The 16,307-nt window shown below is 37.8% G+C and overlaps 1 protein-coding gene across 2 annotated transcripts in view; it reads right to left on the reverse strand.

Moving 5' to 3' along the window:
- LOC143289088 (integrator complex subunit 6-like) overlaps positions 1 to 15,821 on the reverse strand; it is a 30,177-nt gene extending 14,356 nt beyond the window's left edge. Inside the window, exons 1-6 of one of the 2 annotated variants that reach the window (XM_076597932.1) lie at positions 15,215 to 15,821; positions 15,017 to 15,094; positions 8,851 to 9,000; positions 8,029 to 8,118; positions 7,699 to 7,888; positions 6,818 to 6,946 (exon numbers count right to left, since the gene is read on the reverse strand). In XM_076597932.1, the coding sequence (XP_076454047.1) occupies positions 6,818 to 6,946; positions 7,699 to 7,888; positions 8,029 to 8,118; positions 8,851 to 9,000; positions 15,017 to 15,094; positions 15,215 to 15,328 (751 nt within the window). In that variant the 5' untranslated portion in view covers positions 15,329 to 15,821. The remainder of the gene's footprint in view (positions 1 to 6,817; positions 6,947 to 7,698; positions 7,889 to 8,028; positions 8,119 to 8,850; positions 9,001 to 15,016; positions 15,095 to 15,214) is intronic. The other variant, XM_076597931.1, reaches the window with a different exon arrangement.
- Positions 15,822 to 16,307: the final 486 nt, after the last annotated feature.

The raw sequence follows: 16,307 nt of genomic DNA on the forward strand, positions 1-16,307 counted from the left end.
GTCTCTGTAGATGGTTGGATGGCTGGTTTACTGATTGATTCATTTATAGTCCATGGTGAGTTTGTACCCTAAATCAAATTCAATAAAATCAGATAAGGTCCATAGAGACATTCTGTAAAATAAAACATCTCCATACTGCTGCAGTCTAGAAGCAATACTGGAAACTTACTGTTCAGAAACAGTGCAGCACATCATACACATGCACAGACACGCCTGCCAATCCACATTTTTTGACTGATGATGATGTTCTTTTCACATAGCACAAATAACAACATGAACCAAAATATACTGTTCTCACCAAGGCACATGAAAAGAGGAGTCATCTTTTTTTTTTCTTTACTTTATTTTTGTTTTCCAGTATTCTTGTGTGGGATGGGGCGATATCAAATTAATAAAGTGAAAAGAAAATCAGCAAAAAGAAATATAGGACATGGTTTTTTTTTATCTAATCATTTCCTTTTGCTTGGTATGCACAGTATATTTCAGTTAAGATAACTCAACTAAAATACATCCCCATACCATGAGATGACAGATAAAGGAAATTTAACAAATTCAAAAGAAGCATGGAAGATACCTTTCCTGTGTGTACGTGTGCGTATGTACACGCATGAATGTATGTATGTACACTTATGTGTAGGTCTGTGTGCATGCATGTGTGCAAATTCTGTGCATATATATGTGTGTGTGTGTGTGTGTGTGTGCGTGGGTGTGCGTGGGTGTGTGCATGTGCACAAACACAGATACATGCTCATGTGTCTGAAAGAAAAAACATACACTTGTTTCAAAAACAAAATTGAATAATAAATTTTCTTCCCATGTATACAATGAAACCCATTTGTAAGTTCTGAAGACACACATGCCATGAAGTTAACACATTGTACCACTTTCTTTCCTCCCTTGTCTAAAGAAAGTGGTGGTGTATTTCTTTTTTCTCTTTTTTTCTGGACCACAAAAAACAGCAACCATTCAAGCACTCATTGTGTGGGTGTTTTGTGGCCACGTTACCAATGTAGTCCCCCAATGGAGCACAGTAACAGAGAAGAGCCCAAACAAATAAAACACACACACACACAAACACACACACACAAGGCACGCGACAGACAAAACAAACCACAAAAAAAAGTCTACGTTCACACGCCGCTATCACAGACGTACATGAACGTGTATTCACCCTTCATTCCGCAGCCACGGGCCAAAACGTCGCTTCAGACGTCGTGGCAACTGCAGGTTAAACAAAGAGTGCAATGAACAACAATGCTGGTTGCACAACACTCTCATCTAATCAAACCACCACACTTTCAGGCAACATGAGTATTAAAAAAAAAAAATTAAAAAAAAAAAAAAAAAAAAGCATACAGATTTACAACTTTCCAAACAGCCCTGCTGTTGAGAACAGACTTAAAGAATCTCCTCCATTGTGTGCAGCCAAATACATACAGGGCCTCCAGATTTCAATTCCCCACGCCCTCCCAACCTGGTCCCCAGCCAGCACAAGGCTTTCTGTGACAGGTTAGCTTAGCGTGTGTCAAGGGTGTGGGTTGACCTTCATGAAGTAAGCCCTAAACATCAGTTCCGAAGCCTACTGAATAATCCACATCACGGACATCTTATATACACTCCTGGTGAACGCTTGTGATGATGAAGGAGAAGGATCCTCTACAAATTCACTAACAATGGCTGTGACAACTCTAATAGACGACTCACATCATTGAATTTACCTCATTTGATGATTAACATTACACGTTTAACATATCACTCAGGTCTCAATACCCACAATAAATATCTAATAATAAAAAGAATAATAAGAATAATATCAATAACAAATAACTGATATCACAATGATAATCATAATATAAAAAAAAATCAATAATTAAAGCTGTAGCAGCTGTATGACATACTCAGTGGAAATAATTTTCATCTTGTGCTTTCTTCTTATTTTTATTTCTTTCTTGTTTCAAAATCAAACAGTAAAATTTCAGCAGGAGTATTTGCAATGAAGCATTTCAATTGACTTTTTTTTTTTTAATCATAAGAAAGCATGCCATTTTTTTTTTCTTTTTTCATGTTAGATCAAGGTTTTGTTATTCTCTTGTGACCTAGAAAACCTGAAATAATATGTAAATTGACATAAAATAAAAACAACTGAATAAATAACTTTTAAAAGAAAAAGAAAAATGCCTTCTCATCTCACTTTATCGAGTTCCGTTGCTTTTTCTGAATCTATTTTCCTTTCTCATGATACAAAACACTCATGAGCACTATGTGGAGCAAAATAGAAATCAAACCCAATCATCACAAAGTCTCACAAGAACAGACCACAAAAAAAATTATATATATATTTATACTGTTTTCCAAATTTACACAGAAGAGAGGTTCCATTAATACCCATGCCACTCTACTGCCCATACAAGTCTGCAATGGCTGCCATCTAGTTGTAACAGACTTCCTTTTTAATCAGCTGCCCTCTGTGATCTTAAAAAAAATATATATATATAAATATGTGACGCTGCACGCGAAAATCATGGATAAGTCGCAGCCACACATTTCGCACTACACGCTGGGAAAGTGACCATGGGCTCAAAATATCAAATTTCACTTTTTCGCATATTCACATTCTATAATGTTTTTTCTACTATGTCCCAAAGTATTATATACAAATATAAAGTAATTCTACTTCATTTTAATGTTTTCCTGTTGGGACATGAGAGTAAACTTTAGGAAATCAGCGAACTCTTTTGCCCCACTTTCGAACACTATTTCGAACAGAAAAAGTTGCGTGTCAAGCATAAGAACATAACCTCCAGGTTGTAAACAGTCTCTTGTCCTATTTCCATACTGTTCTCAATCAGTTTCTGTATGTTTACGCATAGTAATTCGAAGTTTTTTGTGAGACCGCATGATTTGACCGACTTATCCATGACAGACACTGGCCGACACTCGATTCATCACTGCTAAAACTTTGATCGCCAACTTCAATTATTTCCAAAAGTAGCACACTTGTACTGTCTACATCACACAGGCAAAGGGGAGGTTGCCTACTTCCGGGAGGTTATCGGCCGTACTTTCGTTTTCTCCGCATAGGCGGATAGTAGTTTGCACAGGACAGGAATGTCAGACCCCTGCCGGAGTCTGCACTAGTTGGGTCACGGTTAAGTATGTGTAATTAAACTTGATTTTCAGCGCTCTCCGTGTTTTGTGAAAGCCACAATAATTGCCTGAAGTGGGTGACTGTGATTGTGTTTTGCGAACACGAAGCACAATGGCGACGCAGAAACTGACCAGCACGCAGATATCCAAGCTGTTGTCGGAAACGATGGATTTCACCTCGCCAGAAATCGTTGAAGCAGTGACAGAATACTTTGGTGAGGAAAAATCATCAGAAATTGATGATTTTAGCAGTCACGATGAAGAAAACCAACCTCTGCCGGAGGAGCATGGGGATGAACACAAAGACCGAGACTCTGGTAAGTTTGCTTCGCCACCATCATTCACGAAGCTTTCGCTTCGAGTTTTAGTTTGACGCGTTTTAAAAATTTTGTGAATTTATGGTGAACTAGAATTACTTACATGAAAGGAATAACATGTGTCATTTGATTACTGTAAATGGTAACCCGACTAGTTGGAAACATCCACCTAAAAGTAGTAAAACAAGTGACAACGTTGACAAGTGGATGCAATTTTTAGTAACAAACTTACAAGGCAAAAGCAGCAGTTGGGAAAACCCTTCACTACCAGTCAAATATTATCAGTAATCATGGCATGTTTTCACTCTTTAATGAAGGTATTTGAGATATTTCACAGTCTATAAGTCTGTAAAGAAAAAGAAGAAATGTATAATGCATTTCAGATGCTTGAGAATGTGTAATCAAGTGTTTATTTGTGACTATTCTGTGCAGTCATTGTCAGAGTGTGTGTGTGTGTGTGTGTGTGTGTGTGTGTGTTGATGATGATGATGATGATGATGATGATTGTGTCAGCCTGTGTATTGTCTGTGTGCATGCATGATGTTAATTACATGCATGTGTTTGCATGCATGTATGATTTCATGAGTGTGCTTGTGTGTTTGTGTGCATGTGTGTGTGTGTGCGTGCGTGTTTGTGTGCTAATGCTTTTTTATGTAAGTGTGTTTATGTATGTGTGTATGCTTGATTTCTTATTATTATCAGTTTCATATTTGGCAAAATTTTAATCATTACTTAATTGTACTTTGTAGGTCTGTCTTACTGGATATCTTTTCACCTATGGGACTCCAGGAAGACCAAAGAAAACCAAAAGAGGACAAGGTGCACAGAATAAACTTCACATGTGATTCACTGACTGAATTGTGTTTCTAAAGTGTGTGGATAAATTTGGTGAGTACTATTAAGTTATTATGTTGTTTTGTTTGTATCACCTGCCTATCTTCAATGACGGTGTTATACAGGTATACTCTGGTGTGTCACCACAGGGGTAGCACAGATATAACACATGTATACAAGCCATCTCATGCTGATCAAAGGCCATACATTCCTGTACATTGTCAGAAAGTTTGGAGTTGTTCTGATTAGTATTTTTTTTCTACAATTTTTTTTCAAAGTGTGAAAATGCGAAACATCGCCCATTTATTTCTCGGTGTTTACACCCAGTGAGCATGATTTTGGGATAATATTTTGACAATTATTTGGTGATACTGAGTCTGAGTCTTTCTTGACATTTTGGTATCAGTCACTTGCTGTTGAAAATTCTTATGAAAAAGTCATGACTATGTGAATGTTCCCAAACTTTAAACCCAATTTTCTCAGTTCATCAGCGACCGCCAAGAGACTCAAATGCATGTATCTCAGAAACTAATAAAGGTAACTGAATTCTGTTCTCTGTGTCTTATTCAGAATTCTCTCTACTTTCAGATAAACTTATTATCTCATTTTGTGAATTTTGACCCTTATCCATTATTTTCGCGTGCACCATCACATATACATATATATATAAGTTCATGGAAAGATATGTTTCCACAGAGCCAGTTCATAACACATTTTCTTTAGTCTCTCATAATTCTAGAACATACATTTTCAATGCCTTGGAAACAGTCAGCAATATTCAAACAAATTTTGCAAAGAAGCATTCTGATAATAATGCAAAATGAGCAAGCACTCTGACCATGTTGTTACTGATAAATAAGTGCTCTCCCTTTGCTCGGATTTGGTCAGGCAGACAGGCAGACTCGCCAGCAGGCTGAGCAGCAATGGGTTAACTGGTAACTCACCTTGACCAGTAGAGGTGACTGACCAGTCTGATATTTTCATTCAACTTCTAGACTGATTTCTTTCTTTCTTTTTTGCTTTCTTTTTTCTGACTTTCCAAACAGTCAACCTAAACCTAAGCTTCCCACGAATTTAGGAGCCATTTCTCCTTCATTAATTCTATCTGCTCAATACGGTTTCTGTCAAGTACCTGACGACCTGCATATACTATAGTCATCTAACATCACTTCATCATCTTTTGCAATGTGTTAACTTTCATATGCTTCTCATCTTGTCATCAAGGCCAAAAGATCCAAAGACTCTCTCAGGATCACGCTTCCATGCTAGTGGCGAGAGTTAGTGGCTAGGGTGAGGAGTACATGTGGAATGAAACAAATTCTAGGCAGGAAATAGATTCTATGCTCGCTTCGCAGCAAAGTTGCTCTGATGGCTACCTAGCCTGGACATGTGGGAACCTAGCCACCCTTGCCAAGAGGTGGAAAAAAGAAACACACCTTCTTTGTGTGTCTCACAAGAACCTTGCCTGACTAGCATGTAGCATGAACTAAACAACTTGACCCGAAAGGCTTTTTGCTAATAGGTCATTAAAATCCACTGATTGGTCAACTAAACTAAACATACCTTGTCAACTCACCATCCTTAAGCCACATAGAACTAATCTCATCAGTTTGCCTTGACTTGTGATACTACGTCTCCCTGAAACATCATATCACACCAAAAGTAGATTCACTGTATTATCTAGACTCACCTGTCATACCATCTGCATTAAACAAACTTGATCTGCTTTCTGTACTGGATTTTCTTCATAAAATACCACACCTACGTTGACCACACCTTATCATTTTCATCAGCTAGATCTCCTCACCTGTTAAACGTTGCCTGTACTCACAGCACTTCATTAAAGTGTTCAGCCTTATCCCGTCACCTCCAGTGTTCATATTCATCTCATTTTCCCCCAAGACTTTTCCAGACTTCCATGACTGTACAAACCCTGTTCATCTTGTGGTACAATCGCTTGACTAACCGTGCCTGGTTACACCACAATTCATCCAATCTAGCTGACCAACTCAGCTCCCCACAATACCCAGTCTCACAAAGGCCTGTTCACCTGACATCAGAATATGCTTTCACTTTAACTCAGTATACCTGTTCACCTGATTTGGAATATACCATCACCTTGACCCAGTATACCGTTCACCTGATTCAGAATATGCCGTCACCTTGACCCTGTATACCTGTTCACCTGATTTGGAATATGCCGTCACTTTGACCTGGTATAATTGTTAACCTGATTTGGAATATGCTGTCACCTTGACCCAGTATGCCTGTTCACCTGATTCGGGATATGCCGTCTCTGACTCAGTATACCTGTTCACCCAACAGGATATGCTGTCACCTTGACCCAGTATACCTGTTCACCCGACATCAGGATATCCAGTCACCTTGACCCAGTATACCTGTCCACCTGGGAGCCACCCACAAAAGACCCGTGTCCACCTGGACTCACCACACCTGGTCACCAACCCAGTCACCACCAAGTCACCTGCAGGCCTCGTCATCCGGAGGCTACAGCGTACCTTCAGCAGTTGGCGGGGGATCGGGTCCAAATTTCTCAAAGCTGATGACCACTCCACTGTGCACCTTCTGGACCAGCGACTCCAGGGCCCCATTGATCATCTTCTGACTGTATACTGCATAGGAACGACCTGCTCAGCCGTGAAAACAGGACAGAGAGATGTTAGTTAAAACTGACATTACTATCACACTAGTACAACACATACCATCTTGAAAGAATGCACAATCAAGTGAAAAAAAAACCTCTCTTCAAACTGAAGCATATACAATAGGAATAACCTGCTCAACCATGAAAACAGGCACAGATGTTAGTTAAAACTGACGTTACTGTCACACTAGTACAATGCATACCATCTTGAAAGAAAACTATCAAGTGACAAAAAAAAAAAAAAAAAAAAAAAAATCTTCAAACCGAAGCAAATTCAATAAAATGATTTCTTATTCTCAAACAAACAAAAAACATAACACAAAAAAAAAATGTTTGAAAATCACTGCACAGCAAATATTTCTGCAGTGGAGTTGAAAAGAAGATGAACACTGTGCGGGTGCTATTGTTTTCTTATGTGTCACAGTCAAAAATGTTTATGTGCATCTGCATTCAAAGAGTAGAAAAACTTGCTTAGCATAAATAATAAAAATTATTTGCACCAATCACTCTTTTATTCAGCAAGCACATTTACAATTTGTACAGACATACACACATACACTCACACTAACATAAGACCCCACACAAAGAAAGCTCCCTCTACTCAATATTTCCAGTCCACATAAAAATCAGGAAATTTTTCCCACATATGTGTAATTAAATTAAGATTCATATTCTGTGTCATTCTTCGGTCACAGAATCAAACCTACACACTGAAGTTAAGTATGTCCCTGTTACCTCCTGTGACCTCGCACATGACATCGATGGGACTATTTTCTGCCGAAGGGATGAAAGGGAAATTGGTGACGTCTGGCGGTACACTGGCAGGCAAGCGCAGAACAAGGCCAAAGACGCGCTGGTCCCACCGGAACGGTTCTTTGGTCAACTCAGAACCAGGAACCACCGACGTATTCATCGGCAAATTCAGCTGCAAGGACAGAAGCATACTTTTGCAAACATGAAATAACTGATACAACCACATCACAAGACTTTACCATAAAGATAAACTATCATGACAGCTGTTATAGAATATAATGTCAAGGATAGGAAGATGGGAGATCCACTCACCTCTGAAGAGACAGAAGAATGAGTTGTGAGAATTCCCCCGTCAGTGATAACAATGATCACAGCTGACTCCAGGAAAAATGGACACCGGCCCTGCAACAATGTTCAACAACATTTTGTAGACATTATCATTTCATGAGTTAATATAACAGCATCTCTTCAAAAATGAAATAAAGAAAAATATAGAAAACAAAAATGAAGGACATTTAAATTATCATTTCCTTCTTTTTTTTCTCCTTCTTCAGCTATCTTCAAAATCATACAGGCTTACAAAAAGTGAATAGGGGAAGCTTTCAAAGGGGAAAGTGTTTATAAACCTCTGAATCAGAAATACAAGAAAAAAAAAAAGAAAAAAAAAATTCATGAGCGAACACCCCTCCCCACACCCCTACAAAAAACAGTGTACTCAAGCCACTGAGTACTTCAGGCTTCAAAGCAGCACACTGTTCATCAGATTATGATCCAGCAAGTCAACTCTAAAACTCAATAGCATATTTGTCAGGTGCCCTGTATTGATTCCTTTTCTGACAGGCACACATTTTTTATACATTTTGATGATCAGGTTTACTATCTGTTGTTAGTGTTAATAGAGGACATGCAAAAGGTTTCTTTCAAAACTAACTGTCCCATCAGGTTAACAATAATTAGAACAAGAAGAAATTACCAACTCACCCTTGAAACGAAATACCAATAATATCTGCCGAGTTATTTATACATGTCACATTGCACTCAAAATATTTTGGGAGGGTATCATTTATCATTTATGCCAGGTATGTGTGCAAGGGCAGCGTGGAAGTGTTTAAAGTTGCTCTGCCGATTTCTTACCTGTCCATAGGTGTCCACACCGCTCTGCATTCGGAAGAGATTCAGGAGATCAAAGGCGTTCTTTATGGAGGGACCCATGGTGGTCAGGCCCCCAGCCTTCAGGTTCTTCAGTTCTGCTGTGAATGTGACTGCAGACTCCTTCCACCCAGCCTGCACAGAATACATGAACCTAGCTAGTGGCTAGTTTTGTGTGTGTCAGTAAATGATGCTGTACATTAGAAGTTTTCTCACTGTAATGATGCAGTCTCACAAAAGAAAAACATTCTGATTTTGTCATGTAACTTTTGCCTTTTTTGGGGGTGAGGGGGGGTCAGGGGGGCCGGTAGGACACTGTGTTTTGCTGTTCAGCTTCTGTTTTATTTCACTTTTATCATTAATGTGATCAATTATGAATCAATGGCCTATGGGAATGGTGGTTCAGGGTAGAAAAAAAAAGATGTCAACAGAAAAAGCATACAAGAATGACAAATCAATATTTCGATCCACAGACTGATCATTGCCAAACGTCTTTCACTTGCTCAGCATGAGTATGCTCATACTGCTGGGTATGGGAGAACTGTATATAAGTTCTGTGACATATTCTGATACTGATTTTTTTTTTTTTTTTTTTTTTAATCAATATTATTAAGGTGTGACAATGTTGCTTCTAATACTTTAGGATGATATGTCAGTAACTGCTCAACAGGCTAAATGATTAAAAGACACAATTTCTTAAATTTTTTTTTTTTAATTAACAGATTTGTACAGATATGCTTATAAATCACAGAAAAAATATATCACAGTGAGGTTAAAAAACGAAAACGCAGAAAAAAACAAAATTACCGTCTACAGTTCACAAATTCCTAAATATCTAAATCATAAGCTTTGTAATCTGACACACTGAGATCTTGTCAGTCATCACACCACTATTTTCTTTTCTTCTAGCTCTTTGCACACAATGAATGTGATTATCCAGTTTGTGCACACACAAACACTTTAGTTATACAATATATGTCATAATGAAATAATGTGAAGAGAGTGTGATCAAAAAAGGGAACTGCCAATAAAACTGATGAATACAAGAAGTTAGTGCGTAAGAGGACATAAAGATGATAAATATAAATATCCTAATGTCATGGCCATTTAGGTAATACTGTTATTAACTTGTTTGATTCTTTGTAACAGATCAATGGCTTTATCAAACTTTATTATTCACTTGATCTAAACAAAACTATAACATGCAACATGTAAATAGTTGCACAACCTCTCTGCATCACTCCATGTGACCTTGATGTTTCATCATGTTATGAGTGCAGAACTAAAACTGAAAATCTATCTTGAATTTTATTCAATGAAATGATAAGGAAAACAAAATAATAATAAAAATAATAAAGTAATAAACCACCACCTTCAGTAGGTAAGATAGAATATGCTGCAGTTATATCATAATTCATTTGGACTGCTCCATGTGAATCACTGAATGTTATACACAAGCCCATACTGTTCAAATGACATTTATATCAATTCATGTTTGCAGCCCAGCAAACTGTAGAGATCATATCAGGGCTGAAAACACAATGATCAAAATATGTCTGAGGTTATATAAACCTAAGACTTTCTAAATAAGCAAATATTCTGGGGCACAAGACATTTATGGCAGTTTGTAAACTGGACCAGGTTGCAGTTTCAGTTTCTAAAGGAGGCACTAATGCATTCAGACAAATCCATGTACGCCTCACATCTGCTTGGCAGATGCCTGACCACCAGCTTAAACCAATGCCCTTAATCAGGCCTTGAGTGCATGCAAATATATTTCTGTACAAAGGGCCTTGCTTTATTGTCTCATCTCGATATATGCCCAGTTTGATTTCCAGTCAAACTTGGGGGGAGCAGGATTTGAACCCAGACCCCCACAAACACTGTATTGGCTGATATTGAGATAAGCGTCTTAACCATTCTGCCACCTTTCTCTTCCTTCAGGGTTGCAAAGCAAGACCAACAGCGCTAAGCGGTAAGAATTTTCTTAAGCCTTTGCAATTAAAGTAAACTTACGAAAATCCATACTTTTTTTCAAAGCAAACTGAGCACTGCTCAGATCACAGTACGATTCAGCTCTCGAAAATGTTTCCCTTTTTTTCTTTTTTTTATGTGTTTTTCACTTGGTGATAGTCAAGAGAGACAAGGTTGGGGGTGGTGAGGAAGAATTAAGTGTCGGAGAGGAAACGTAAAGAATAATTTCTTGTACAGAAGCCTGTGTATTGCATTGTATTGTATTGTATAATAATTTATACAAAAGCCATGACATCACGTGTCCATCTTTTAAATATGAAGTGAGCAGCTTTTTTGTGTGAAAATAAGTTTTCCTTGACCTTTAGTCAAATTTACCTGCAAATAAATGTTTCAAATGTGACTTTGACAGAACCAGAAGACCATCACAAAACTTATTTTTATTTTTCCTCTTTTTTTTTCCCCCCTTTTTTCTTAGATATGTTCTATCATGTGTGGTTAGGCTGCAAGTTGCATCACATTTCACTCTTCCTTTTGTTTTGTCATTGTCCTATCTTAGTTAATTTTACATGTCTGCCATGAAATTTATCGCCTGACTGCATTGAATCTAAAATGTAAATGCTGCAGAAGAAAACAGGAATGGTCTTTGTTACAGAATGTATCTCAGTTTGGTGACTGTACTGGCTCAGTTACAGCTCAATGGAAATAAATGGTCCAAATCTATCTAGCCTCAAAGAGTGTATTTAATTTTGCCATCACGAGTACTTATTGTCTGCATGCCACAGTATCAATTGTCATAGTTAAACTGAGCACAAGACAGCTGAGAAGACTGAAGTTACCAAATTCAAAAGCATATGCGCAGAACAAAAACCATTTCATGATTGATATGACAGTTGAAAAACAAATCGTGGCCATGACCACTATCCTTGCTTGGTTGCCTGGTAGTGGTATGTGAACATAATGAGTTTTTGTAATTCCTTGGCCAGAAAGGTTGCTGGACAGTGAATAAAATAAAGGTATTTTGTGGGTCGGATTTGTTTTTGTGCATTTTATTATTTATGTTTTTGTTATCGGTGGGGGTGCTGTCAGGGGCAATTACTGCATCCCCAGTGTGTACCGATTTGTTAAAATTTGATTTTTCAAAATGTGGCGCGCGCGTGCACACACACACACACACAATGCATACACACACACATGCTTATATTCACATGCATGTACACACATTTACAGTCACAATCACACATGACCTCCCCCTCTTTCCAATCCCCCACATAACCCTGCCCTATCTCAAAGACACTCGGCATGCAGTCACTGCCCTCTATCACACATCCCTATAACCCAAACCCTCCTCAAAAACTGGGGAATGGGTGAGAGATGGGGAAAGAGCTTATCAGTTCATGATTTAGGCACCACACTGAAAAAACTGCCAAAGCGTATGTTCTGTTTATGTCACTACCCTTAAAATAAAGAATAATCAAATCACAAGCAATGTTTGGTCCATTTTCAGTTTCATTAAGACATCCCACAGACAAATGAAAATAACAAAATCCAAGCCCATTTGATTTGCCGAAGTTTCCACAGGTATAACTCGCTCTGTGTTTAACTACTAATAATACAAGTCAGCGGGCTCCCCAATTTTGCCTCGTGTTTAGTCCATCAGTGGGAAGGAAGCCTCAACTTGGCTCAAGTGTGCAGTACTTAAGCTTCTTTTTCTTTTTTGGCAGGGGGAGGTGGGGGGGGAGGCGTCCCTTACTTTTCTGTCCTTACACAGATCTGCAAACTACTGACTATTTGCAATTATTTAATTAATATGAAAAGACATTTATTATCATAATGTACTATTACTTTTCTGTAAATTTTCACTTCAGAAATAATCCAAATATATGTATTCAACTTCAAAAAGAATAATGTCTTAAAATTGCTTCTCCATCCCTTTTCCCATTCTTTCACTTTTACCCCCAAATTTTGTTTCACAAAACTAATACTTATTTTATATTGATACTTTTTCTGAAAGCGAATTTTTTAACAAGTGAAGTCTCTCTTTTAAGCTGAAATAAATAAAAAAACAACCAAGAATTTTCAACAACGAAAAAAGGCCTCTAAGTTAACTATGTAGATTTTTTTTTTTTAATGCACTGCATCTTGTACTAATTCCCACCAGTTATCTCTCTCTCTCCAGTCCAGGAGCCAGTTGCATTGCTTGGACTGAAGAGCCTAGTATCGTCGTAACCCACTACTAACTGTGTGTAGTGTGGAACTGACCAATGGCGTAGTTGGTCAACGTAGGCATTTAGTCACATGTAACTCTCAAAATGTTAGAACCAAGCAATGCAACTGGCTCCAGGTCAATGAAATTCTCTTTGAACAAATACTGGCTGCATATGCTGTCATGGAATTATTCCACTTGTTCTTTGTGCCCTTAGTTGTTCGGATAAGGCTTTTTTGGTGATCTGCATGAAAATAATAACATTACTACTAATAATAATAATAACACAGGGTAATGCTTTAAAGTGCAATTCCTGAAAAAAAAATCCGGCTCAATGCACTGAACAAAAACATTTTAAGAAATACAATAACATTCACTGAAGCCAATGAAGGGAACAAAATTTTAAACTTTTTCAAAAATATTACCTTAAAATTAAACGCATATGCTTGTATAATATGCACTGCAAAAATGTGAATGAGTTCTGTTATTTCTTTTTTGTATACTTTTTACTTTTGATATAAAGCATCACATCAAAGCAGCTGATAAATAGCTATTTTTACAAGCTGTAAGTATAACATGCACACACAAAATCTGAGTTCCAATCTATGTTAAGTTTAATCTATTCATCAAACCCAAAAACTGTTCATAAATTTGTGACAAAACTGCATTTACACTCAGTAAAACTGAATCCAAACTGAATCATACCTTTATCTTTTGTGTGTGTGTGTGTGACATTTTGACCCTGACCTCTGACCTTTGACCTTCCATTAAAATTTTGGCATTTGGCTTCCTCAAAAACGCTACCAAAGTTGCAGAATACAAGTTGTAAGCAAGACTCTTGCTTGCCTTTTCAAGTTACAACACCAAAAAAAAAAAAAAAATCAACTGCATTATTCAATACTTGCCCTTGACCTTTGAATCTCAAATGGTTTATGCTGTGCTTTAGCCAGTCACAAGTATGTGACTGTGCAAAACAAGATCAATCTTGCAAGAAAAAAAAAAAAACAAAAAAACTTGAATTACACACCATGTTCTGATCATCACCTTTTATCCTCTCTCTCTCTGCTGCAACCTTGACCAGTAACCTCTAATTTCAACAGGTCTCAATGCCTTTACCATGGCTTTTCACTGTACCTAATTTGATGAAAACAAAAGCTCTGCCGACATTTTCAGGTGTTGTGTGCACAAAATGAACACAATGTTATTTTTCTTATGGCAGCAGATGGGAAAAAAAATCAAAACACAAACAATTCTGCTGACAAGTTCCTTGCCTATCAATATTATTTCTAATGGACTGAGCTAAAAATAATACTTGTCCTCCAAAATTAGCCAAAAATATAATATACTGATAACAGTACTTTTTTTTCACTCCTTGCCTTTCAAAAGTCTGACAGACTTCACTAAAAATGTTGTCTATCCTCCGAAATAAGTAGAAAGTACTGATGTTACTACTTCAGTGGTTTCTGATTGGGCGTTCATACCCATTAAACGACAGGTGGACATACAGATATCAGCTTTTCCCGTTATCAAGCACATTTCTTTGCTAAAAGTAAACAAAAAAAGTCAAACATTCAAGAGAACTTTTTTTTTTTTTTTTTTAATTCTAACTTGAGTTTGAGGGGGGTGAGGGGTGCCGGCAAGGTAAGTTTAGTGTTTTGGACACCAACGTGATTCGTGTGAAGTATGCAAGCTTGACGACCTTCACCTTGATGTGAGGACCTCTATTGTTTCATATGCAAATGTGACCCGGTTGCCTGGCATACATTTCAGGCCTTCCCACAATCCTCCTGGCACACCGGGGAAGAAGATGGCGGGTGTGTGAAACAAATAACGGCCTCTTGGACTTTATTGTTCAACGCACCGCACCTGCAGCTTCACCCGGATCTAATTCTTTGCTACGATGAATCTACATGTTGTAATCTATCAGAAGTGTTGACTTCTGGCGGTCGATTTCACCGCAGTTTTGTTATTTACCTTCACATTCGCTGGAGGATCTTCGAATGTCAGGAGCATGTACCTGTCCCATCGGCTATTTGGATCGCGGGCTCTAATCTGAATAAAAACAAAACGAAAAAATCATTAAGTTTCAATTAAAAATTGTGAAAGGAAGAAAAACTGGATATTCATTCGTGTTTCAAATAAACAGGAGTATTAAGTTCGCACTTAATTTACCTTCATAAAAGTCTCGACTGCAGCCTTTGCTACATCAAGCATAGTAGTTCCAAGATACGTGCGTTGGTTCATAGACGCACTGGTATCAACCAAAAATAAAATGATTGTCATCATAACACCCCAAGCACCAGTCTGACAATGTAGAACGACACCGACCGCGTAAACACGGCGGCAGACTGCGGAAAATTCTGACAAAGTCTTCCCCTTCGAACAATGGCGCACGTCTGACGGCTGGGCAAAACTTGCAGCCTGTACGCCACGAATTCTGTCCACGTGACCCAAGCGCCATTAGATTCTGATTGGACGAATGTGGTGTAAGGGGATCTGTCTTTGTGTGATAGTGCGGTAGTGTTATTAAAAAAGAAAATTGATATATTTGTGGAAAACGGTATGGATTTTATGTGATTTTGCTGTTTTAGAAAGCATTCTCGTAAGTCGCTTTATGGCACATTTATTGGTTTATGGGGAAATATGAGAAACACTGGATTAAGAATGGTCCCTGATCTCTGTCAATGAGGCAACACCCAGAGTTCCGTGTTTGGAAGTCGTTTATCTTAACCTTTTTCGATTTCTTCAATGATTGCTAAATTATATTAGTTTTGACAGGATTTTTTTGTTTCTTAAGTGCGTACCGAAAACGTATTAGTTAGAAAATAGTTACTAACTAAGGAAATAGTGTTGTGGTTGACCTGTGACGTAGGAATGAGGGGTGGGGGAGGGGGAGGAAGAAAGTGTTCTAAAGATAGAATTGTTCTTTTCCGGTTGAAAACAAACAGGAAAAGAAATGCCTTTTTTGACTCGCAGTGCTTGTTAAAGTACTCTTCAAAATTGTAGTTGGCTTATGAAGGACCTTTTTTAACCCTAGTCAAGACACGCAGCTTTCTTACGCAAAGTCATCATCACACTGATCACTTTCGTTATTTATGTACATTTTTGAGCGAATATTGATACAACACAAACATTAAACCTGTTTTTGAATCAGATTGTTTGCACTAGAAAGTGTTTTATCACAAAATCGTAGCATTTTTATGACAGAAAAATAAATGTTGATGTCAAGTCGACGCGTACGCAGGTATCCAATTGGGAAAAAAAA

The sequence above is a fragment of the Babylonia areolata genome, chromosome 13 (assembly GCF_041734735.1).
Source record: "Babylonia areolata isolate BAREFJ2019XMU chromosome 13, ASM4173473v1, whole genome shotgun sequence".
Lineage (NCBI taxonomy): Eukaryota > Metazoa > Mollusca > Gastropoda > Neogastropoda > Buccinidae > Babylonia > Babylonia areolata.